Source organism: Kwoniella europaea, chromosome 3 (genome assembly GCF_036810445.1).
Source record: "Kwoniella europaea PYCC6329 chromosome 3, complete sequence".
Classification (NCBI taxonomy): Eukaryota; Fungi; Basidiomycota; class Tremellomycetes; order Tremellales; family Cryptococcaceae; genus Kwoniella; species Kwoniella europaea.
In genome coordinates, this window is record NC_089489.1 from 117,031 (window position 1) to 142,184 (window position 25,154).

The 25,154-nt window shown below is 44.0% G+C and overlaps 10 protein-coding genes across 10 annotated transcripts; 3 read left to right on the forward strand and 7 right to left on the reverse strand.

Annotated features, from left to right (window-relative positions):
* Positions 1-385: 385 nt before the first annotated feature.
* Positions 386-589, forward strand: V865_007893 (uncharacterized protein; the record flags this gene model as incomplete). Its single annotated transcript, XM_066231635.1, has 1 exon — positions 386-589. One exon carries the CDS (start codon positions 386-388, stop codon positions 587-589), a length of 204 nt encoding a protein of 67 aa, XP_066087732.1.
* A 1,232-nt stretch (positions 590-1,821) lies between these two features.
* V865_007894 (uncharacterized protein) lies at positions 1,822-2,928 on the reverse strand (the record flags this gene model as incomplete). The annotated part of the gene is made up of 5 exons (XM_066231636.1): positions 1,822-1,977; positions 2,056-2,122; positions 2,243-2,490; positions 2,616-2,689; positions 2,790-2,928. 5 exons carry the CDS (start codon positions 2,926-2,928, stop codon positions 1,822-1,824), a joined length of 684 nt encoding a protein of 227 aa, XP_066087733.1.
* A 909-nt stretch (positions 2,929-3,837) lies between these two features.
* Positions 3,838-4,676, reverse strand: V865_007895 (uncharacterized protein; the record flags this gene model as incomplete). Its single annotated transcript, XM_066231637.1, has 4 exons — positions 3,838-4,022; positions 4,094-4,171; positions 4,257-4,526; positions 4,613-4,676. The coding sequence occupies 4 exons, from the start codon at positions 4,674-4,676 to the stop codon at positions 3,838-3,840; spliced, it is 597 nt and encodes a 198-aa protein (XP_066087734.1).
* Positions 4,677-5,267: 591 nt separating this feature from the next.
* Positions 5,268-6,425, reverse strand: V865_007896 (uncharacterized protein; the record flags this gene model as incomplete). Its single annotated transcript, XM_066231638.1, has 3 exons — positions 5,268-5,576; positions 5,678-6,177; positions 6,296-6,425. 3 exons carry the CDS (start codon positions 6,423-6,425, stop codon positions 5,268-5,270), a joined length of 939 nt encoding a protein of 312 aa, XP_066087735.1.
* A 379-nt stretch (positions 6,426-6,804) lies between these two features.
* V865_007897 (uncharacterized protein) lies at positions 6,805-7,856 on the reverse strand (the record flags this gene model as incomplete). The annotated part of the gene is made up of 2 exons (XM_066231639.1): positions 6,805-7,617; positions 7,701-7,856. The coding sequence occupies 2 exons, from the start codon at positions 7,854-7,856 to the stop codon at positions 6,805-6,807; spliced, it is 969 nt and encodes a 322-aa protein (XP_066087736.1).
* Positions 7,857-9,035: 1,179 nt separating this feature from the next.
* On the reverse strand, positions 9,036-12,831 carry V865_007898 (uncharacterized protein; the record flags this gene model as incomplete). Its single annotated transcript, XM_066231640.1, has 11 exons — positions 9,036-9,331; positions 9,413-9,581; positions 9,684-9,916; positions 9,974-10,777; positions 10,847-10,929; positions 10,994-11,228; positions 11,320-11,401; positions 11,476-11,682; positions 11,735-11,848; positions 11,912-11,998; positions 12,061-12,831. 11 exons carry the CDS (start codon positions 12,829-12,831, stop codon positions 9,036-9,038), a joined length of 3,081 nt encoding a protein of 1,026 aa, XP_066087737.1.
* Positions 12,832-16,884: 4,053 nt separating this feature from the next.
* Positions 16,885-18,729, forward strand: V865_007899 (glutaredoxin; the record flags this gene model as incomplete). The annotated part of the gene is made up of 3 exons (XM_066231641.1): positions 16,885-17,820; positions 17,885-17,975; positions 18,065-18,729. The coding sequence occupies 3 exons, from the start codon at positions 16,885-16,887 to the stop codon at positions 18,727-18,729; spliced, it is 1,692 nt and encodes a 563-aa protein (XP_066087738.1).
* A 389-nt stretch (positions 18,730-19,118) lies between these two features.
* On the reverse strand, positions 19,119-20,553 carry V865_007900 (uncharacterized protein; the record flags this gene model as incomplete). Its single annotated transcript, XM_066231642.1, has 8 exons — positions 19,119-19,268; positions 19,342-19,433; positions 19,506-19,607; positions 19,655-19,695; positions 19,781-19,876; positions 19,970-20,052; positions 20,119-20,184; positions 20,248-20,553. The coding sequence occupies 8 exons, from the start codon at positions 20,551-20,553 to the stop codon at positions 19,119-19,121; spliced, it is 936 nt and encodes a 311-aa protein (XP_066087739.1).
* Positions 20,554-20,995: 442 nt separating this feature from the next.
* Positions 20,996-23,810, forward strand: V865_007901 (uncharacterized protein; the record flags this gene model as incomplete). The annotated part of the gene is made up of 6 exons (XM_066231643.1): positions 20,996-21,307; positions 21,480-22,175; positions 22,256-22,509; positions 22,582-23,029; positions 23,103-23,250; positions 23,329-23,810. 6 exons carry the CDS (start codon positions 20,996-20,998, stop codon positions 23,808-23,810), a joined length of 2,340 nt encoding a protein of 779 aa, XP_066087740.1.
* Positions 23,811-24,094: 284 nt separating this feature from the next.
* V865_007902 (uncharacterized protein) lies at positions 24,095-25,011 on the reverse strand (the record flags this gene model as incomplete). The annotated part of the gene is made up of 3 exons (XM_066231644.1): positions 24,095-24,238; positions 24,346-24,514; positions 24,590-25,011. 3 exons carry the CDS (start codon positions 25,009-25,011, stop codon positions 24,095-24,097), a joined length of 735 nt encoding a protein of 244 aa, XP_066087741.1.
* Between the last annotated feature and the right edge of the window lie 143 nt (positions 25,012-25,154).

Consider the following 25,154-nt stretch of genomic DNA (forward strand, 5'->3'; position numbering starts at 1 on the left):
AGACCCACAATCCAGATGCTAATGTACGACTACCTGTGATATTTCGTTGCTTTATCATATGAATTGATATCTCACATTCACAAGAATTCTCTACTGCTTGTTCAACTCGACTGATGTGATCACACAGATCGAGCCAGGTTCGCTCTGCTATCTTACTTGAGACTTCAAATCATCAGCTCAGCATCACGAAGAACCCCAATAAATCACTGCATCTTTTATAATCTAGAAGGACTAGTGAATCAACTTTCCTGCAATGGTAGGTGAGCGCTCCAAGGTCACACCTCTGCTTTCGCTCATATTGAATCAAATGATCGAACTGTAGGGCCTCTGTGTCTCTCATCCATACCATCATCGAACGGTCGTCATCGACCCACTTCCCCCACCTATGTTTGTTGCGCCCATCGCGCCCATCGGGATGCGACGACGACCCGTGGTTGTAACGCACGTACATCACGGAGGACGAAGGGGTTTCCACGGTCACCCCGGAATGGGTAGGCAAGGGTATGGAGGTCATGGAGGTTATGGAGGTTATGGAGGTTATGGAGGTTATGGAGGTTATGGAGGTTATGGGGGTGGTAGGAGACGTTGAGAAATATATGAGGCAGTCAAAGGAGGTACACAACTACAACTAAACAATCATTCTTGAAGATGCAGATGTAGATGGAGAAGTACCAAGATACTGTGTGTTCGAAACGGTCAAAGTGAAGTTTGAGAGATGCTGTTCTTACTCACCTTTAGTTGTCGTGCTGACTTTCTGTGATAACGAGACCTACCGGATCATATAGTACTGATGTCATACTTCCATGTCGGGAGGGTACATGCTGTGAAAGGAGGTACATCCCACAACGCGCAAGTCGTCGGCAGGTCTTCGAAGAGCATGCTCGAACTTGGAGGGATCCCCATCAACGTCATTCGATGACCCTTCTCTTGATGATGCTGGACAAACAGTGTCAGTTTCAAGGCTGAATCGACCCCAGTGACTCGATGGCATATAGTCTTAACATAAGTAGTTATGGTATAGACAAGATATACCACTATCTGAATACTGAACCAACTGAGCCTCCGATTGATTACCTTGATCATCAAAGCAAATACGATGGCAAGTCTACCATTCCTCGTAATCAGATAGCTCAGCTAATCTCTCCCTACAGGGTGCATGTCACTCAACTCGAGCTCATCCTCACCCTACCACATCCCATCATCGTTATCCGACAACTTACGCTCGTCCCACATATTCATACTCGGCCACTCGACCGTCAATCATGGTATTAGACCAACCTCCAGTGACGATCAACAGTGTACCCCGAAGACGAAGGACAGGCAAAGTAGTAGTCAAAGCGGTTGAATGTACACCTTCTGGAAGGACTACTACGAGGACTTATGTAGAGTATGGGAGGAAGTCGAAATCGGAATCGAAAGGAGTGGGATATAAGTATAGGAAATAGACGAGCTTAGGTCAATCAGTTGAAGTTGAACTGCAGTAACAGTGTGAATATAGTTTTAGGTGCTAGCTGATTTGGTCTATCAGTATGGATTTAATCCACTGTACATACATTATCATTCTAACGAAATGTACTGATATCAAATACTTCTACATCCTGCGAATTCCCCTCTGAAACTAAAGCGACTTAAGAGTAGGCTAATCTGAACGATACAGTACGATCTACGAGACAAAAAGTAAAACAAAACCAAAAAGAGTATAAAGAAAACAGCCGATAAGATCAATAACCTTTGAAACAATCAGGTAAACCTATACAAGAAGAAAAAGCCTTCTGTCGAAAGTCCAGATAAACAGTATTATGACATATTACAGAAATAGTCCTAAGCGATATGTTGCACTTCAGGTTTCGAACCATTACCCGAAATTTGTCTATCGATTTGATTCCCATTTTTGTGTTCATACGGTTGTTCTGATGTGGCATGTTGTTGCGCAGAAGGTTTTTCAACCTGATAAGCTCTATATGCGAAAAAGAGCGACTAGAACCCCCATGACTAGATATCAGCTCATTCCCCTTCGCTGCTTGTACATAGTTCAGACGGAAATGAATTACTCACAGCTAAAGCGAATGGGATAACTGGCCATGGTGAAGCGACCATGAATTTGACGTAATTGTTTGCCCAGCTAATGGGTAAGACCATCAAATTAGCCATTCGCTGATCACAGTACACTCTTACCATACCGACTCTTGAACATGAGAATAGAACGTGAAATGAAGCTGGGAGGGAAGGATTAGAGACTCACTAATCAAGATGTGTACCTTGGGCTTGCGCCTGAGCTCTGATAACAGACTCAGGTAACTTGGTACTACCTATAAACGCTTCCACCGAAGTGGTCCCCTGTCTCCCTAGGTAGGTCACTGCGATACCTGACGATATAAGCAGGAGGGTGTTGAGAGCTAGCATTAATGGAGAGAGGAAGAAGATCCGTCGGATGAATTTGGTCATTGGGACTAAACGGAGGGAATGGATGAACAGAATCAAAGTGCCGACCTGTATAATCAACAATGAATGAGCCATCATTAGTAGGTACTCTGGTCTGACACAGACTACCGATCGGCTTCTGTTAAAAGCTCTACAAGGGTAAATAGAAGATAAACATTGGAAGGCACACTCACAGCGATCCCCCCTGCTCCTACGGAAAGAGCGAACCCCGCAGCCGTCAAATCGTTAGTAGCGAGGATCAACGTGACTACGAATACCAAATAAAGTATCATCAGCTATACTGGCTTGTACATATCTCTGACAACCGTATCGTATATCGATCGCCGATCAAGCAGAAACCAACTCACTACCTCGTGAAGCAGCTGCTCTAGATTGTTCACCGACATTAGCGTTCCTCCGATGAAGGGAATTGCCGCATGCTGCCAGACAGACCGTCGAGAGTATACAGGTGATCAGGTAGACCAACGAATCGATACCTGCTCGCATGATGATTGATCGATATTTGGGAGTACAGTCAGGTCCTCTTTAAGGGGATATACGACGGGTGTATAGTAGTAGTACTATAGTAAAATAATGGGAGTGGGGAAGAGAGACGATACTACGTTAGTGGGGAATGATCAGTAAATATATATATGATACGATCTATTCCCGATTTGTTAGGTCGATGTCTCATATCGATTCAGTTCTGGAGAAACCAGGCCATGGCATAAGTCACTGCACCATCTAAGGTGCTGTAGGTTCCGGATCTTACAACAACCGAGAAGAAGCAAATGAAGTAACTAACGTTACATCTCTTCCTTTCGGACTCTCCTTCTCCGCTGGGTTAGTGTATGCACGAACAAGATATGTTCTCTCGAGTGTCAGCTGATAAGATGAAAACAAATGAATTGAAGATAGAAAATTTCTTCTCTCGTACAACTCAAAATACCAGTGCGATAGTAGTCTCGCGCCCGCCACTGAAGTAAGAAAGTCTCAGATCGAAAAGATGGGGTCACCAGACCTCTTGTCTCTTTTCACTTTGCGGGAACAAGGTTGCTAGTTGTAATGTTCATCGAAAGCCGTAATTATCGGGAGCCAACAGGTGCGGTGAGATGAGAATGCCGAGAAGCACATGTATGCTTTTTGTATAAAATAAGATTAGTCATTCCCATCTCGTCCCATTCAAATGATAGTCGTCCGACTCGTGATCAAGGTGACAGACAGGCGCAGGTGATAAACCGGCTTTCCGAGTTATCCGGCCAGTCCATCTTTTTCAATTTTTCCAATTCTCGTAAGTTGTAAGCTACCAAATCACGTACATACATTCGTACAGTACCAAAAGGGGGTGTAGTGCCAACAGTGGATTCAAGACGTTGTCGAATGAGAAGACAGCGTGAGAGGAGTGAGTTCATACGTTCATACGCTGGGACTGGGACTGGTCCGAGGAATCATCATACTCGCTTCACCGACATCTTGAGTTTCTTCGATATTGTCTATTCTCCCATTCATATCCAGCATCCGTCCTTGTAGAGCCGACAACTCCAGCTGTGACTGAGTTAAGGTATTTTCAGGCACCTTGATACTCACTAGTAAGGATGTGACTAAGGAGTTACAGGATGATTTATTCAGCTTTCATACCTTAGCGCCAGCGGAATAAAGTGCAGGAGCTTACCTTGTTCATCTCTCTTCCTATCTCGCTCTAATAGTTGATCGATCATCTCTCTTTGACTCTTCAGTTGGGATTTAAACTCTAGACGAGTGACGATAATATATGTACTGATCAGTCTCCCGTACCATTTTATAAGAAAGATACAGACATATATACATTTACTCACCTTCCATGTCTTCCGTACTGTTCATCGGATGCTCATCCTCATCTACGAATTTGGTGACTTTTGCCATCTTCTTCTCTCTTTCACGATCCAAACTAAAGCTTCTCTCCCATTCCGCTTCTTCCAGCTTCCGCTCCAGAGCAGGAACAGGGGGTGACTTAAAATGGTCATCTAAGACATTGGAGGGATGGTGTGAAAGGTTGCAAGGCGATTTGGATAAAAGGTATAATACGTGGGTTTCAAGCTCCATAAATCGATTATCCAATGATGATACTGTTCAAATATACCAGGTTCAAATGCGTCAACACAAACTGTCAATTTTTGTTGTATGGGAAGTGGACCTTGGTAACCTCGCTCACTCTTATCTCTGATAATTTGATCATTCTTATCCACCTTCCTCTCCAGAATTCCCAATTTCTTCATACTGTCATCCTGCTGCTCTTTCCCTTTAACTCCCTACGTGGGTTTGATAATCTCAGTACCATTGACATTCTCGTCAGCTTTAGACTTAACTAATGTAGTACGGCTCCTCGACTCTGTGAATCCATCGTAAGGGATATAGAGCGAGGATGGAGATCTGGTGTGAGGTCTTCTGGTAGAAATGTTGGTAGTCGTGGACGATGCGAGAGGTCTTCGAGCTCCTGATGGGTTGACATCGTTATCAGTGGAATCGTAACTTCTGGAAAAAGTAAGGTAAGACTTTGAAATAGAGATGGATGTTTACTTGTGTATTTGTTCATCTACTTGTTCATGCACGTACGCAACTCAAATGGGTTTCAGGGGAAGGAGGAGGAAAGTAGAACATCATTCAACCTGACCATCGACCAACATTCACTCACACATAGCAATGAAGGAATTCATCGATCTCAGTTCCTGTGAACTTATCCTATACATGAGTCTATATATACATAAGGTATAGAAACATGATGTACATCCTTACACATGAAAGCCCGGATCATCACAACACTCTTTAAAAATCTAGCATAGAATATACCTATGAATTCCATCCCTTATTCACAATACCTCTATCACAGCGATATTCTCTTTCTCTTCACTCGTCATACCGGATGACCCAACTTTCGGTCCCGCTCGACCACTTACAATCCTCTTCTTACCAATCTTAGATACTGGATTTGGCAATTTACCTCGAGATGTCGACCCGGTGGATGTCGGATTGGCGAATGACGAAGTAGGATCGAAACCTCTGATTTCAGTGTCCATCATACTTTTGAGGAAGCTTTCGGGGACAGGTTGTTCCAGGAGTTCAGAAGGCATATCGAAGGTGTTCAACCATCTGAGGAAGTCAATATCGGGTGGTGTATGCTTAAATCATAAGATCAGATGTGAATCAGCTTCTTCGTCCTCTACGTAAAGTACGATACTACTTCAAATAACAATTCTCTCACACAGGAACAATGGCATACTTCATGATCTTCCTCCTCTTGATAATCAAGCTCACCGCTATCCATCTTGAACGCTTTGTACTTCTCCATCGTCTCTTTGGTGAGTTGCTTGATACTATCTACAGTCAACTTTTCTTTCTTAGGTACATATCGACAATCAACCAATCCATCTTCCCTTTGTTTCTCTGATCTCTTGACAATAAGATGTTTTTGGTGTTTATCGTCCAATTCTTCAAGTTTCTTGATCACTTTACTGTCTTTGTTTTTATTTCTCAAGTCCACCAATCTTTTTTCAACTCTTTGAATCTCATCGACCAGATCTTCAAGGTGTATATCGTATTCGTGGATCCATTCTTTGATGATCACGTTGGTGGGATATGGTCTGAAGTGAATCTTGGGTGGGGGAGTGATTAGAGGTAAGGTGTAAAGGGAAATTTTGCGTTTGATAGTGTTGGGTAAGGAGACGAAGAGGATTTCCGAAATACGCATTAGGTTTTGCTGGTGAACTCGGAGGAAGGTTGCTAGATAGGAGGAAGGAAAAAATCAACTTCAAGACAATGAGAGGGAAGGAAGATCGTAGACCGTTCAGGAAGCTCTTCGTTATTGATGGGAGAAACATGTAAGTCCGATGTCACTCACATTGATACTCTCTAGCCAAGAGCATCACACAAAGGTCGTATGCGTTGGCATTGGGGAAATTACAAGCACAAGGTTGGTCGAGGGTGACGATGATCTCGTTGGGATCAGTATCGGGATGAGGTTTAGTCATTTCAGGGAGATGTTAGTATTGAACGAGTAAGTGGGAACTAAGTTGTATTGAGAGGGATTGACGAAAGAGATGAAAGAAATAAAAAGAAAGAAGACAGAGATGAGTATCGATATCCAGTCTTTATATATCTTTTTTCTTTTGCTTTTCCTTCTTGCTTTCCTTATGATCAGTATAGTAATCTAGTAATCTAATCGGTATATGGTATGTTGATGGTACCTAGTTTAAAAGGTCCTTTGGTTGTCGTGTAAAACGCACAGATCACCTTCCTCATCAGCGAGGAAGATTATACTGTAGGTGTACTTGTTCGAAGAAGTCGAGTTCAAATCATGTTCAAGGAGCACTGAACATTATGCATCACAACATCGTTTTCCTCTTACAGTCATCCAACAATCTTAGAGATATTGTATACTTGCCCTTCATATACCACCCTCTTCTTTCCAAGGCGAATAGCTCGTCTTACAAGTATATCTAACCCTTTGGCCAATCTGATCTTGCCATTTCGACTGATCCTCAGTACGCGATAGCAAGGGAGGGAGGATCGTGGGCGTGGGCGTGGACGTGGCGTGGGCGAGAGGGGAATCAGAGGAGTTGCCAATTGGGTGGTAGAGAGTCCAATTGGGGGTGAAGAGGAGGATATTCTTGATGAAGTGTCCAAGTATGGAGTATCGAACATTTCCTCTTGCTTCAGTGGGTCTTGTTCACTGGAAGTATCTGAGTTTGAGCAAGTTTGTACCTTGGAAGAAGCGCTAGAAACAGAAGATGGCGAGAGACATGTTGATATAGACGAAGAACGTCTAACAGCGAGATGATCCATCGAGGTTTTCGCTTCCATCAAATCTTCATACAACTTGTGTACCGAGAATTGTGTCTTGGCAGATTCCAAGATGGTTTCCAAGGGCTTGACTGAGTCCTTCTTGAGGAGTTCGATGAAGTCAGAATTTCCCATTGGCAACTGAGGGATATACGTGGCAGGCAGTTCGGCCCATTGGAATAATTGGTACTGAAACTCTAGCTTGTTGATCCACTCCAGAAGATCGTACAAACCAACAATCTGCCAATGACTCTTGTAGGTAAACTCGTGAACGGACAATTTGTACTTTCTATCGTCGATCACCACTAAACACCCAAACATCCCTCTTCCGCCACTCCTTGTCAGATCTGAAATTTTATGATGAGTGGCATAGCCCCTAGTCTACCGGCGCCAGCAAGTGATAAATTCATTCAGCATCATGAAACACATAATATAGGTATATGTGTCTACAGACAGGAACTCACTTCCAACTTGGTCCATATCTCTTGGAGGTATAACCCATGCCTTTCTTCCCTGCACTTAGCCAGCTGATTGCTTTTAGAAAAGACGACGAGTTTGTTTGTACCCAATTGGGCTACTTGCTCCACGCTTAAGGCGAAGCTTGTAGCTGATTCCTCCATGACGAGATACATGAATTCCTTGAGATGTACCAAAGGAACAACAGTCGGCTGAGATGAGTGCTAGAAGGAGAGGGAAAGGTAACATCAAGGACTGAAGAGGGGTATTTCAAGGCGGTAGCTCAATCCAACAAATAAAATAAGGTTGACAATACTGGATCATATACAGCTGACGACATATACACCTCGCACTTCAAACCTCTCCACCGTCATCATTACTGACACAATGGTAAGCTTGGAAAGAAAACTCTCAAGTTGTGCGTAGCTTTGATCTGGGCCGTCCTCTCATATTCATACCCCTCTCAAAGAATGACGTTCCGTCGTCGTCATTCCTATCACACGACAATCCTCAAATTCACAATGACAGATAACATGTGTACGTGCTGAGCTCACGTAGCGCAACGAACCTTCTCCGATCTCTCATACGTCATTAGTCGCTAATCAGGTATCAATCACCTCTACTCGCAGTGGCTCACAAAGGTAGAGATCATTTTCTGGCACCGTCCGACCCTGTGAATTATGCTCCCAGCATAAAGACCGTTCTGCGCGGCACGCCAAAACGTTGTTCTTATCTGGGGATAAGAATAGCTGGAAGCTTGTGAGGGCTTCTGAAAATGATTCTCAATGCCTTATGCAGGAAACGAATCCATTTGTCAGATGTCGACGTCCCGAAAGATTCGACTAGGATTGGAATCGGATTTGCCACATTCCAATCTGAAAGAAACGACTAGGTGATGTTTCCATTTGAATTGGATCCGGATTAGTGAAGAGGTGTGTACGGTAGGTTGGGGACGCCCAGCTTAGCTTTTTGTTATGACATGTCATACTAAGACAACCTATAAAGGTCTATTGGCGTAGTGTATTACGATCAATTAAGTACGTACGTGTCCAGGTGTATATATATCAGAGTCGACATTGCTTGATGGTGGTCGAGTTGGAATCGAGTCAAAAAGCCTCTTCAGGTTTCAAATCCTTCACAAATCCAAACCAAACTTGACATCTTGGCCAGTTGCTCGATTTACCTTGTATGCATGGGACATGAAGAGTAGTGTCGTCCATCAACATAATATCATACAACATATTATACTTGACCCGTTAGTCTACTAAACATACTAGAATATCTCCACATCCCGCCAACAAAGACACTAAGCAAGCATAACTGTATAATCAGATAGTAATGCCCTACGCCCTTCCACTAGCTAACACACCAGCCATCTCCCCATTCTCCTTCTCCAACTTCACAGTCTTCTCAACCGATTTCTGCATTTTATCCAATAACCACCTCGCCCTGTCTCTCACTGCAGAATGTCCACCTAGTCCTAACCAGTTACTCTCCACTCCCAGAGCTTGCGATCCACCTTCTGTCGTTATCCCTTTCAAGGTATTCAACTCAGTCTCGTACGTCTTGATGTCGTTCTCGGCTTTGGCAATTAGAGTAAGATTGTATTCAATCTGGTTGGATGCTTTGAATACTGGGTCTACAATCACACACGAACCGAACAATCAGCTCCTGCTATGAAATGCCTGGAAGGATATTTGATAAATGCCGATGTACTTACCATTCACTAACGCCTCAAATGCATATCTGAAAACGGGTTTACCCGGTCTGACCTTGGAGGCTCTTCCATCCACATACGAGACGGATACCAATTCGTGCTCTTCAAGTGCTTTCAGAGCTTGTTCGTTACCTTTGAATGGGAAGTCCTGGAGTAAGTTGGCATATGAGATCTGTAAGTAAGAGTGTTGATACGTCAGCTCATTGTTACTAATGCTTTTCGATGATGATCAAAGGTGAAATGCCAGAAAGGAGATATCGCATCAAACACTTACTTCTCCCTTACTAGCCAGTTCTTTCACCACTTTCCAAGCCTGAGACCTATTCCACGGTAGACCCTTGGCATCTTCTGAATCATCACCGAACGCCGCCTTCCTCAATTCGATCGTATTTCTCAAGATGATATCGTCCACGGCATCCTTGATGGTCGTTCCATTTCGCACTTTGTAAACCAAAGTTTCAAGATCTACCATTCTTCCACCAAGTTTCGAAATCTGGTTGGAATCCTCTATCGAAAGCTCGAATACTCGTCCATTATTCTGACTGTCACCGTTCTGTTGAGTACTTGTGATTGTAGAGGAAGAAGAGGAGATCGATTTCAATTTACTTCGTACATAAGCCAAAGCATTACTTTCATCCGCATCTGCCAATCCAATATTGTTCAGTGGTTTCGATGGCAATGCTTTAGTCAAAGCTTTCGTAGCGGTAGCACCTTCTGTGACAATTATAACGTGTGCTACTTTGTTTTCTACTAAGCTTGCCCCCCATTCAGCTAAGACGTTCCATAAATCTCCTTTAGCAGTCTTCTGAGCGAAATTTTTCAGCACAACTATAGGTAATGATTTGATTTCTTCCGTTTCAGCATCTAGGTCGGCGTTCGCAGCTGCTTGAGCTGCTTTGGCAGCAATTTCCTCGGGAGAGGAAGCTTTAGGTAGAGGTAATGAAGCTGATGTAGGTGGAACAGCCTCTCCCTTGATAGGCGCGATATCATCCATCAATGGTGGTGGGGCAGCGTCAAGATCGTTCTCCAGGTATGGTTCATCTCCTACTCCCAGTTCCGACATCACTCCATTACCAGCAATACAGTCTAATCGTCCATCATGCCATCCACCTCGGGAAATCAATCTTCGTTGACGTTCTCGCTCGATCGCGATCGCAGCATCGTCTTTCAGATGTTGAGCTTCCTGTTGGTGTTCCTGCTGAGCATGAGTCGAGACGTCTTTCAAGGCCCCACCGACGATCTCAAGGATTTGTCGCAGCTGTTGGTCGACCGGAGTAGAGAAACCAGCTTTTTGACCTATCAGACCTACTGCTGCCAGATCTATAAGACCGCTGACGGATGACATGAACGAGAAGACGGGGTAGTAGCCTGAGCCAAACCCATGGACAAGAATCATTAGTCTATACGGTCGATATAGAAGAGCAAGTGATTACATACCTGTTTGATCAGCCAAAGCGTCGAGCAACCCTTTATCGTTCTTAGCCTTGGCAATTTCCGCGCAGTCGATGACCATGGCAGGTCTATATGATACACTCTTTCAGCTTCTCCTGATCAACAAGGACTGAGGAGGTTTGATTGACTCACTTGGCTTGTTGTTTCAGAACTCTACTGACCAGACTGACTTTGCCACTACCAGGTGGTCCAGTGATGGTGATGAATGTGTTCGGATATTCAGACAACCATCTTTCGACGTCTTTCTCCGCTTCCACACGATCCTGCCATGCATCTTTGCCTATAGCTTCTTCTGATTCACCGGTGGGCGCAGAGGACGAACTGAGGAAACCGAAGGAGGTAGGGAGGACGAATTTCTGTCGCAGAGCTAGGCGCATGGTTGAATGTCAGCACACATGATGAGAGGGGGCAGCTCTCCTCGTGGCCACGATAACGGTGATCGAAAGATTACGACTCACTCTTGATCAACGAGTACTGTTCGATATCCCACACCCCCTCAAGCTTCGATCTGACGAAGAACGCTCTGATAGGATCGAAGAACTTTGATCGTAAATATTGACATCAGCTATTTCGCTGACCAATAGGGCGACAGACAATTCGACGAGATGGCTCACAGTATAACTCAAAGTACCGATCAAGAAAGCCAAAACGGGTAATGCCAACCTGGGGTGTGCAGATATCCAATCCCTAATAGCGTGAGCTTTGAGTGGTCGTTCGTAATATATCCTCAGTCTACTCTTCGGTATACTCGACGATGATGCTGACCCGGATGACTTGAGAGTGAAGTCTGCTGTATTGGTAGGTGTTGAGAATCCATGTAACTGTAACTTCAGATTTAGCATTTGTGCGATGTGCGTGATATGGAGAGCTCACACAATTGATAGCTATTGCCGCTGGAGATAATCTTGAGTAAGTTACCGTAGCATATCGTAATGAACCAGCTGGGACAGGTGAAGGAGGTTGAATGTCTGCGATTCTACCGTATGGCTGGAAGAGTAGAAAGCGTAAGCATGCTGGAATATTAGGGGTGTAGACGCCTCGAAAGCTTACTCTGAATAACGTATATAACATCTCCTGAGACACGTCTGGTCCATCGAATTCTACTCTCAGTCTACCTGTTGGGAATCTGTTCATATCCTATCAAAGCCCTTATCATTAGTATTCACATGTGTCGACTTAGCAGATACGAGCACCCTCACCTCGGTCCACTGTCTACCTTTGACTATCCATACCCTCTCAGCACCTGTACTAATCTCTATACCCTTCTTTTCAACCTCATCACCTTTCTTTAGTACCCCTTGCTCAGAGCCAGTAGAATATAATGAATGTCCAGGAACAGCCGTAGTGTTATTAACCAAATTTAATTTCTTGTTAGAGTACCAATCACCTAACCAATTTGGCCATCCACCTAACTTCTTCGCTTTATCATTCAAAACTTCTATGAATAGCTTGCCGGGTGTTACTGTGGTTGAGGAAGAAGGGGTCGTCGTGGAAGTGAGTTGACTTCCTATTATATCTTTTATCTCTCCTTCCACCTCTTCTTTCTTCTGCGATGGAGAAGGTTCTGATGGAGGGATATAAGAGAAATGTAAGAATACACCACCATCTTTCCTGGAAACTTCTAAACTCTCCAATTTGAACTCATACAGATCTATCTCACGAGTGATATCGTATATTCTCTCCAGCAGACTTTCTTCTCTCAGTATTGATGCCCATGTTGGACGTAAGTCCCAATAAGTCAGTTTCAGCGGTAAGACATTGGAGATATAAAATGAAGCTGATTGTCTAGGTTGTGGTATGTCAGAGTCGGTGGGTGAGATAGGGCTGATGGGTGGGATAGTCGAGTTGGCTCGGATGGTGATGGGATATAGCGTCTGACGGGAGAAAAGTGACGGGAAGCGGGTTGGAAGTTGTGTGACGGTCGATGTCCGTATCGATGACCTCAAGGGCAATGTTCTAGGTCTGATCATTGTGCACCGGAGCTGGACTACTGCTAAGACGATGATGGGTGTGTATGAGTTGATATCAAGCTGGAGAAGAAGAAGAGAAAAGAGAGTAAATGTTGTACTATCGTCGCTGGTAATGTTGATCTGGTTGCTAGCCGAACCCATTACGTCATTACTATCATGATCATACTTCGTCACATCGTCTCTACGGAAATTCTATCAGGTATCTCTTGATTCACCCATGTTTACTGCTCTCACCCCGATCCCACATAACATACAAGCCATCGATCAGGACAAACAGACTGATAGCACAGTATTCTGAATAGGTTTGTGGGTGTTTGTGAGTGTTTGATACCTCTATCACAGTATCTCATAAGGCGCGACCGACCGATTCACCGACTTCGAGATTGTCCTTGTTCACCTCAGTGCGATATCTTCGGTACGTCGACCTACTAACCATCATACAAGTCTTTTGATCTTGAGAGGATCCTAACGAGGGTGATTGAGTATATGGATTTGGATGTGCAAAGGCATCGATTGCGGTACCACTTTACTGGGGGTAGAAGTGGCAGGTTTAGGTGGTAACGGGTATGTCAAAGTCGATGTTGGGACGGTTTCACGCTTGGGTCGATTCGGATGATAGTCATTTCGACGACGTGCTGGTGAATGATGGAATGAGTTGTAGATATATGAATGATGATGCTGATGCTGTCGAAAAGAGCTCTGGTGCTGGTGACGCTGTACTCGAAAAGAAGGACCGGAAGGTTGATACTTGTGACAGGAATGATGATTACAAGTCAAGTAAGCATTTGACCATATAAGAGATCACCTTAGATCTGACCTACCGACTGCCTGTGAAAAGGTTGTCCTGTGTGAACATCTTGATGAATGTTTCCCCGGAGAGTACATCCCAAAGAAAGAGCATTCCGTTGAAACATGAATTGCAAGTACTGATTGGTATGATATAGCTGGTCAATCATTTGCTGATAATCCCTTTCTCCCCCTGAGGTCACTGTAGGAGAGTTGGGAACGGGTCGTAGGGATCTTCGAGGGTTCATCATCCAAGACATTCGGGAAAGTGCAAATGGGATTCAAGTCACTTGGTATCTAAGTCGAAGAAAGGGAGAGAGAGAGAAGAAAAGGTTGATATGAGATACAATGCAGTCCGCATTTTCGACCGGTCAGTGATACCTATCAAGAAAAGAAACTGGGTCCGTGCATTTTGGATTCTTGACGATTAACCCTTCCATTCACTCACTACAACTATTCGATGTTCCTACTACGTTGGATTGCAGTGAGGTTGGCGGTGTGGCAAGTACGTACTCCTTCTTGCCTGTTTACCATTTCCAACTGATTACTCAGCACACGCACCATCATTGTGCATGGGAGTAGTATGAAGATGATCTCCGAGCTCGTAGCTAGCCGCTAGTCAAAAAATCTCGCAGTTCCAGTACTGAAACTTCTGAGAAATAGAGACTGTAGATCATCGGTTTGGAGAACGCCATAGGCATTTCAAACTTTACTTCAATTAATTGACCCTATGCTGTTCTCCGAAATGTTGTAGCCTATCTTTTGCGAATTGAAGAACGCATATGACTTACATGCGTCGTACGTGTATGATCGTCACGGCTTTCGAGTAGGGATAGATATACAAACATGTATAATATGATATATGCTCGTACATAGAGCTGATTCATGGTGTGACAAAGACGCATCGAGTTAGATTACTAGCGTAAAATCTACTACTTGTATTTACGTACATTCCTCTCAGAGAAGAACTATCATAGCGCTCTTTTCATAAGCTGAACTATGTTCAATCGATTTCATCGAAATATCTGGATTTGGCTCAATGGAGTACAACACCTCCTCGTAAGCGAATTTATCCCTATCTAGAGTACGAACACGATGAATCGAATCCAACCCCGACAATATCGGTAGATCTGCATTTTACTCCTTCACCTAAAGAAGAATCGTGGATTAACGTAAGACAGAAAAAGAAGGGTTATATACCTCTATAGATGGCTGTTGGGTTGTTCGGTACAGTCGTTTTCTTCGTACCTATTACGTTATCGCAATGAGATCGTCGCGAGGAGGTGGACAATGTCCGTTGTTGTTGGTGCGTCCTCTCGTCGATGGTCGATAGCCCGTATGCACCTGGTGCATGGTGTTGCGCAACGTACACCTATCTGTGAAGCCATGGTATAAGGAAACCGGGGAAGGACTCGACGAACAGCTCTACACGAGCGGGTCGAGTGAGTGAGGATACAACAGGGATGAATAGTTTGAGTGCTGTATACCCGAGCCACCTGGCAAGGCCAAAGTTTGCCAATACCAGATGGTGGTATCGACCTTCCTTCGTCTTCATTCAAGTCGAAGACTAAAAAAACAAAGTCAACAACAAATCCTCAAGACGAAGACCGGACCGGTAATATGGCGTTGGATCAATAAAAGACGGAAGTCTCAGGTTCACACGTTAAATATGGCAAATTATATCTCCGATCCGTAGGTTTCTTTTTGTTGAGCAGAGCAGCATCAGGTGAGGGGGAAACTTTATTTTGCTCTGCTTGAGACGCGATGTTTGGTTTTGTTTATGTTATGGTACACATGTTCAAAGCACACGAACATACTAGTAGACAAAGTGTCGGTGCTTATCTACTCGAGTGAAGCATGCAAACTATGGTAAAGACGCTCGTAGTGCTGGACCTGTCCTGTGTCCTTGTTTCACCTCGGAGCAACAACCTTATCTTTACCGATTCCACCATCTGTCCTCCTTTGTCCAGCAAACTTTTCTTTTCAGGAAATAATCGGACAATTTGTTGGTTGTTGGTTGATATTTTTTCATTTACAGGTGCTCAGACCCTTCCTTGTTTTCCACTCTTCGTTCCTGAATTGCTAGAGAGAAAGAGCTGAAAAGGTTAATTCTTCAAGACGTCTCTTCCTCAGAGACATATGGTATATTCTATTGTTTATCGATAGAATTAACCATCCTTCAGCGCTGCTGCTTTGGTGCCCGTGAGAGATTCGCAGGAATCCGGCTAAGGATTTCCGACCAGCAGCAAAAGCACAAGTAATCGTTGTAGCATACCGAACAGGTAAATGTTACGAGTACCCTGTCCTGTCCTATCCGATGAGTATACGAAAATCGATTCTAACATAAAGCGGGAGATCGACTCCAGATATCTAGAATGTATGTACATGAGATTGCATAATCCATCCCAAGCTAACAGTAGCCATGGTGGAATGTGAATGAGTTTTTTTAGTAGGTTCATATATTGTTCTTTTGGCGTCTCTCGTAATACCCATCAAGTGTTTGTTTGTTGTTTACCTCTTGTAGTATGTACAAAAGCCAAGCCAAGATAACTTATTAGGTAGTTTTCGTACGTATATAGATATATATCAAAATGAGTACTCCTTTTGATCCTCTACATACATACACATACATACCTGTTCTATCGCATTTCTTATTGTATCTTCCATGCTTTTGACCACACTCATTTAACTCAACTTCGATTCACAAGCTCAAAGCGGTGCAGCAGAACATCAATCAATTCTCGACTGGAAACTGAATAGAAAAGTCATCTCCGACCTGGCCGAAACACCCTTTTCCAAGTCTCACTTTTTACCCTCAGCCCAACGACGCTAGTCTAATATACTCGACATCTTTCTGCGTCATCATCTGTCACATTACTTTCTTAGCTCTTTCTGCAAACTACGTCTGCAACCTGTGACCTGCATAGCATTGGATAGCATTGCATGTGGATGTGGATGATATAACGGGTGCCTTCTGTTTACATCGCCGACAAAAAGGATTTTTACAAGTGTCACACATACCTGTCTGTTGATTTCGTTATAAACAACCATAAATAGACTGTATCCCTTGGAAAAAAAGAAGGAAAGGAACAAAGGAACCATCAACCATCATATCGTACTCGATCCTTCTGCGCATTGACCCATCCATTCCTTTGACGCCCCGCACTGGTCCATCCGACTTTCTCGCTTACAACCAACGCTTGGACCACCACACACACATATCATCACCTGATCGACATATCGCATCGATCTCATCACTCATCAAAAATGAACAGATCAACTTCCTCCTCATCCTCATCCTCGACATCATCAGCCTCAGCATCATCATTCGCAGCATTGGGATTCACAGACTCAACAAACACCTCTAGCTCATCTTCATCTTCTTCATCAGCTGTAAAGGAGAAACTCGCTGCAGGAGCTACAATCTCCTTGCCATCTTCATCTTACTCTCAATCACCTCGAAGGGCATTCTCCTTACCTTCCAAAATCAAATTACCATTCACATCTTCACCCATCACTTCACCTAACATCAACATCGGTTTAGGTTTGGGATCACCTATGATCCCACTTCATTCGCCTACGCGATCAACCGCCAGGAGGTTCTCGTATAATATGAAATCGCGTATATCCCATTACTCCCTTCCTCTCACTGTCGGTGGACTCTTCACTTTGGCGTTATTCATCTTTGTCTCACTGAATGGATCAAGCGAAGTCAGGCGATTCAACTCTTCTAGTCGATTACAGTTGTATGGTCGATCTAGATTTTCAGAAGAGGAACATCAATTGAAGATGGCCCATCCATTACATCGACCAGATGGAGAACCTGATAATGGAATATCCCTCTTGGTCAATGAAGAAGAACTGATAGCGGAAGATGATCTGTTTTGGGACTCGTACAAGGATCCAGAACCTTTATCATACGAAGAACAAAAACAACAAGAAGAGATGAAAGCTCATAAAGCAGATGTACAAAAACAGGATAAACTACAATCGCTACGTGCTCTCATTTGGTGGTTGGCTGAAGGAGGTATATTACCAAACGATTGGGAAGTGCCTACCAAGCAGTACCTTAAGAAGATTGGTGGAAGAGGTATGGAGAGATTGTTGGAAGATATTGATTCGGGTGAAGAAGGGGATGAGATATTTGATAATGGTTGGGCAGAATTTGCTAACAGGAGGTACAGAGTGGTCATCTTTTCCAAGGTGAGTGTCGTGTGAAACCAACGATGTGATGCACGATTGATGCTGATGATACCAATTGCTCCAGACCCACTGCCCATACTCCAAGAAAGCTAAATCGATCTTTGGCGAATACCACATCTCACCCGCACCATTCATCATTGAACTGGATCAACGATGTGAGTAAACATCCTTTGAGACTGTAAGCATAAATGTATGAACTAGTTTGATGACTGATTTTTCTTTTCTGTTTTCTTCGCACTTTTAGCCGACATGGATCAGATCCAAACTCTCTTACAGAGAATAACAGGTCGACGAACCGTACCAAACATCTTATTGGATTTCGCTTCTATCGGAGGATCAGACGATGTCACCTTGTTACATTCCGAAGGTGGTTTACAAAGAACTCTAGAAGATATGGAAGTTCTTCCTTTCTCTAGGAGGAGGAAACCTGTTCTCCCACCACCACAACCACCCGTACCGATCATCGAAGAACCTGTCTTACCGGTTGAAGAGGCCGTGGTTAAACGAGAAGACGTACCTGTTGTCGGTAATAATGAACTCAAAAGGGCTTCTTTGGTTTCTGAACAGGAAGAACAAGAAGAGGAAGAACAACCTGAAGAGGAATCGGCATCTGATTCCGGATCGGAATCAGAATCTGGAACTTTGGTTACTCCTCCATCGAGTGATACGGAGGAGGAGGATGAAGTTATTGTCAAGGAGGAAGAAGACAAACCTGTCGAACCTAAATTCATCGATTTGATCAATCGAAATAAAATTAGGGACTTGAACTTACCCCAACTACCAAAAAGGCAAACCAACGCCGAGAGATTCATAAATAAACGAAGGGATGCTCCTGGTACGGGTACTTTGGAGTTGACCTCTAGGGATGAAAGAGGTAGTTGGAAAGAGGGCAGTGGTTTGTTGATCTAATTCTGATTTTTGAGTTTATTACACTTTACTTTGGGTTTTATTGTTTGTTATTGATTTTGGACATTTTTTTCGGATTTTGCTCTCTTATATACCATATGTTTGTTCATATCTACCACTACAATTTGTCAAGCAATACACGTCTTACATAGTCAATTGCATTTCACTTTCCATATACAATACAATCAATGAAGTGCCATGCAATACATGCAAATCAGAAAATGACAAGTTGAGTCATTCCATATTCATGTCCAGAATCGGACATACAGTACGCCCTCTGATTTAGATTGATATCGTAATAATAATTTCACTAATGGAGATGGAAATGGAGCAGGGCACGTATCATACATATATATTCATGTCCATCTACGATACTGTATCGAAGATACATCCTACCACCTCCTACCTCCACCTCTTAACATCCTTATGAAGCCACCTCTCCTCATTGCCAAAGCAGCGAGTAAACCGTAGGTGATACCTCCCAAATGACCAGCAGAGTCAGTACCGGAATTAGGTCTGAATAATGCTCCGTAGAAATCCCACTGCCAAAACATACAGTAAAGGAGGTTAGCTGTGGAGTTGTCCTCACGAGGGAAAAGAAAGGAGACGGCTTACAGCGAATATACCACTGATCGCCACCCAGACTGGCATGGGGATGACGAAGAACATCAATACAGTAGATTGAGGGAACATCGCTCCGTAGAATGCTATTTCAAATGACAAAGATCGATTAGCTGGAAGGTAGATTGTGATTAAGCGATAGAAGGTAAACAACCCACACAAGCAAGCGTATATAGCACCTGATGCACCTTCACTGCCCATCCACCTATCTCTCTTCAATCGATGGTACGTCAATGAAGTGAGAGAAGAGAATATACCGGCTGTCAGGGCAAAGATGAGTTATGGACATTATGACGAGCCAACTCACCTCCGAGATATAAACCTAGGAACGCTGATGAGCCCATGAGACTATGAAAGATCATATCAGCTCAAATCACTAGACGTCAGTGAAGGACGAAGTGGATCTGCGAGCTGATCGAAAGAAAACACCTACCCAGCCGCTGCAGGAGCCAAGAAATACAAACCCAGGCAATTCACGAAGATGTGCGATCCGGACATATGGGAGAAAGCGGAAGTCACTAGAGTCCATCTGCAACATAGAACCAGAACAGTCAGCATGCAGCTTGACCGTGAAGAGATGTGCAGGATCGGTATAACAAATATTATCCCGAGGATAACTTACATCCTGCCTGAAAATACATTCACTTCGTTCAATATGAAGTTCTTCTGCAGGAAGAAAAACAAGGTGGGATCTCTGAATCGTTGCTAGGTTTGATTATACCGTGTAAGCTATGTTCCTGACTGAGGTAGTGCTGTGAAAAAGAAGCTTACTGCACTTGATATAGCATACTGCCAGAGTAAGAATACACCTCCATTCAATCCAATCAATCCATATATCTATCGTCCAGGTAAACCATAAGCATGATATGTAGTGAAGCTTTGAATTTTGAGGCAGCTTACAAGTGTCATAGTAGGTATCCTATCTATCCTACTTCTCAACCTAGAGAACCAACTACCCCCTCCCCCTCCCCCATACCCACCGCCGTACCCGTCATTGCCACCTTTAGGGAAGTAGCTTGATCGTATCAGATCCCTAGCAGTTGAATTAAAAGCTCGTCTGATCAGAGGCGATGTACTCTGAAGGGTCGAAATCCGGGGAGTGAAGAGTCCCGCCTGACGAGAGGAAGAGGCAAGGTGGAGGGATCGGAAGGAGAATGGTTGGGAATGGTGATGTAAAGTGAGTTGACGTATCCGGGCCACGTTCATGGTGCTTCGTAAAGACATCGTGTGAGTCCTTTTGAGGTGGATCGGACCGTGCGGAAGGGTTGGGTGTTTCCGGTTGCAGTCGACGATGAGGAATGTGAGGAATGTTGTTGGACAAGAAGAAGACAAGAAGACAGGTAATCGATCGTTTTGCACCCAGAAGTAAGAAAGTGATGACGTAGAGAGTTGACCACGTGGACCAAAGATTTTTTCTGAATTTTGTTGACAATCCAGCTGCAGATGCAGATAGACGTTGAATTAGGCTATAGATACCATCATGTTCATATAACAAATCTACATAAACCGGAATACGATAGAGCATATTCAAAGACAACACAGAGGCTGATAGAGGAGGCCTTGACAATTCGATTAAAATATCCTCATACGAGGTCCAGCTCTCGTACCAACCGTTAATCATTTGCCACCTTCCCCCTCTCCCTTCACCATGTCATTCCCCAAAGTCTATACCGTCAATGGACCATCATCCACCTCATCGACCTCCTTACCATCATGGGTAGCTGTCAAGACAAAAGCCAAGGGAGGCAAGAAACGCACGAAAACTCAACATACCACGAGCGATCTGGAATTAATTCAAGATTTCACCTTTCCCGGTTCAGCAATCAGGATCAAGACGACTGAAGATGGTCAACATGCTATTGCGACAGGTACTTATAAGCCGATGATCAAAGTTTGGGATCTGGAGAACTTGACGGTGAAGTTCGAGAGGGTCACAGATGCTGAGAATGTCGATTTTGTGGTGAGTCATTCGTAATTCCTTATTGGTCAAAATCATCTGGGCGGTATTGTCTATATACGTCGTTAGGCTTTCAAGTGAATTCCGTCTTTAGATGTGGAAATTTATGTTCAAGGAGATGTTTTCTAATCTTTCGTTCATGTGGGACTTGAGCTGATCTTCGCTACAATTTTAGATACTCTCTTCAGATTGGACGAAAACCCTTCATCTTCAGCGAGATCGGTCTCTCTCCCTCCACACTCAAGGAGGTCTCCATCATTCCGTCCGACTACCGATCTACGGACGATCTCTTGCATACCACTCACCGTCGGCAGACGCTATAATAGGATGCACAGGAACAGATGTCTATCGATTCAACCTCGAAGAAGGACGATACATGAGTCCTATCACCGTAGCTCGAAATTGGGGAGCAGACAGTAGACAAGATGAAGTTGAGGGTGTCAACGTGGTCGATGTGAATCCAAGACATGGTTTATGGTCTTTCGGTCTGGATGGAGGAGGAGGTGTGATTGAATTTTGGGATCCAAGATCGAGAAATGCCTTAACTAGATTATCACTCCCTTCTACCACCTTATTACCCCTTCAGAATTTCGATCCTTCCCTTTCACTCATTGCTCAACCGATACAGAAGTTATCTATAACCGCTTTACAATCTCATCCTACAGATGGTCTATCCCTGGCGGTAGGTACTTCCACTGGACATACGCTGTTATACGATTTACGAAGTCCCACGCCGTTCGCTATCAAAGATCAAGGATATGGAGAATCGATTAGGAAAGTAGATTGGTTAGTTGGTGGTGGATCACAGGAGGATTCAGGTAGAGTCATTAGTGCGGATAGTAAAGTCATTAAAGTATGGGATAAATCGGATGTAAGTGCTACTCTCCGAATTGGGCTTATTAACCACGGTATATGTTGGTTCTTGAGCTGACTTCGGTTGGGGTTGTGTAGCCATCTAACAATCACTTATCACTCCATCCTCCATCATCTCTCGTAGATCTACATCCAGTACCTCAATCAGGTTTATTGATGGTAGCATGTGATGCACCTCAATTATCTTCTTACTACATACCTGAGATCGGACCTGCACCTAAATGGGCGAGCTTCCTCGACAGCGTCACAGAAGAGATGGCAGAAGATTACAGTGGCTTGGGTAAGAGTGCTTATCAAGATTTCAAATTTGTTGATCGAGCAGAATTGGATACGTGAGTGCGAATACTTGTTCTCCCACCAGGTAAATTAAGTATACTAATAACTTGCCTTGTTGTCCCTTTTAGTCTCAGTCTCACTCATCTTATCGGTACACCAGCTCTCAAACCCTACATGCATGGATACTTCCTATCCCTCAAATTGTACACTACAGCACGACTCATCGCCAACCCTCAATCTTACGCTGAATATAGAGATAAGGTCGTTAACGAGAAATTGAGGGCCAAACAGGAATCTAGAATTAGAGCGAGGAAAGATCAGCCTAAAGTTAATAAAGCTTTGGCTGAACGTATTAGAAAAGCCGAAGAGAGGGATAAATTGTTGGAGAAGAAGAAGAAACAGAAGAATGGTGATGCCGCTCCGGAAGATGAACAGGCCGAAGAGGGAAAAGGAGAAGCACAAGGGGGATTATTGGCTGATCCTAGATTCAAAGAAATCTTTGAGAATCCAGAGTTTGAAGTGGATGAGGAGAGTAGAGAGTTCGCGTTGCTCAATCCTGCTACTGCTAATAACAATGTGAGTGGATTCAGCTACCACGTTCAGAGCGGCACTGAGGAGCTGATCATGCATTTCCGGGTCATTCGCACAGGCTAAGAGGAAGACGGCAGTGGAGGAAGAGGAAGATGAGAGTGATAGATCTTCTTCTGGATTGGATGATGAAGATGATGACGAGTCGGAAGAAGAAGAAGATGAGGATGATCAGGGACAAAGTGACAGCGAGGATAGTGATGATGGCGGTGAGTTAATATCTCCTTGGTATTTCATACCATCGTATACTGGGTGACTGATTGTTTTGTCGTATTTTGTTATACCAGATCTCCGCCAATACGATCCTCGTCGACTCAAGCCCACCGACGCCAAACGAGTCTTACCTGCTATTCGGTCTGAGCCCCGTCTGGTCGTTGGTTCCTCATCCTCATCTTCTTCCAGGCAACAACCCACTTTCGGCCAGCGACTCAAGACATCCAACCAATCTTCAAGAAGCGGTAAAGGCCTTGGAGAAGATCCATCGGTATTGGCGATGCGCAAATCCGCTGATGGAGGTATGGAAATGTCTTTCATACCTTCTTCGAAATCCTCTCGGTCTAATGGACCAGATGGTGAAGATGATGAGCAAGATGAATATTCAGGTGGGACAAGAAGGAAGGATAGGAAAGTTGAAAGGTTTGGTGCTGGGATGGAGAAAGGACAAGTGGATGATGAGGATGAGGGACAGGAGGGTGAAGGAAGGAGTGGGAGAACGAAGAGGAGACATCCTGGGAGGAGCGCTAGTAAGAATGCGTTCAGGAAGAGATAGAATTGGAGCTTTACGGCGTTCAGTGTATGTCAGGATGTATATTAATGCTCAGTCAGTCATCAGTATCAGTGCGTGATCGAGAGTTGAAGATTTACCTTCGCGATTCACTCCATTGTCAACCTGTCGTATTTCGTGTATCCAGTTTTGCATGATATATCGATTATCAACCAGTTTTTCATCTACAGAAAAATACAACTAAGCAATGTCCTTCTTGTGATTCCTAACAATCCCGGCCGTGAGGATGATCATTGGTATGCGAATGATCGATCAGGTTAGTGAACACTTCAATTACCCAATCCAGTCTCCTGTTTCGTCTCTTTCTCTTGTACTTTACCATGAACATCCGAATGACCGAGACTCAGATCAGGTTGGATGATATTCCTGATTCTCTGTTTGAGTACTTTCAATTCTGGGAAACCACCTTCGGTCTATACGTACATTGCAGTACATTATAATTGTAACAAGATGTAAGATCAGTAGATGAAGACAGTACAAAGACTGAAGAGAAAGGAAAGGGGATGTGATGGGAGCTCACCTTCCTATCCCATACTAGTTGGTCTCCCTTTCCGTCCCCTCTATCCAACCATACTCTGAACCTACCTCCTGTTTCGGGTGCATTGAGCGGTATGAGTGTGATGGATCGAAGTAAAGGGTTAGGGAATGTTAAGAATAATTCGGTTTGGATCCATGTTGCTCTTGGTGCCCTATGAATTATAGCATTAGGTACTATTGTATTGTATGTTCAAAGTTTCAAGTTCATGTTCTATCTTTTCACTTACCATCTACATCTATCACAGAATTCAATAATCACACTAGGTTTGACCTCTTTCAAATCCGGAGCCTGGAATTCCGTCGCCGTGTTGCTATCAGTATTGGAATTCTGCTGATGAGAATCTGATGGAGGTGTCAAATCCCCCTTTTCTTGATATACGTTCTCAGGCTGTTCCACCTTCTTTTCCCTCTCCTGCTGTTGTTCAACTTGAGGAGTGGGTGGTCCCCTATATGTATATTCCGTAGCATGTCCAGCCTTTGAAGGAGGATCGACAGGAACGGGAGGTGCAAACGACTCTTTGCCTATCCCCACAGGCTGGGGTCGCTTGGGCGAATGAGCCATGGTGGACGTACTGGCTGGTTGAGTGTGGGTTGATGAGGAAGGTGGTTCACAATCTGTGCAAGTCTCTTGCTCTTGAGCCGTCGACATCGTGAGTGGTTGAGAGCTTGAATGAGTTGGGTAGGTGAAGTAGATATGTATTGATTGGTATTGTAATGAAAGATAGGTTATTCATCAAGTATCTGAAAGTTAGGTGGAGTGTGAGTTTGAGGTTCGAGGTTCGAAGGGTATGA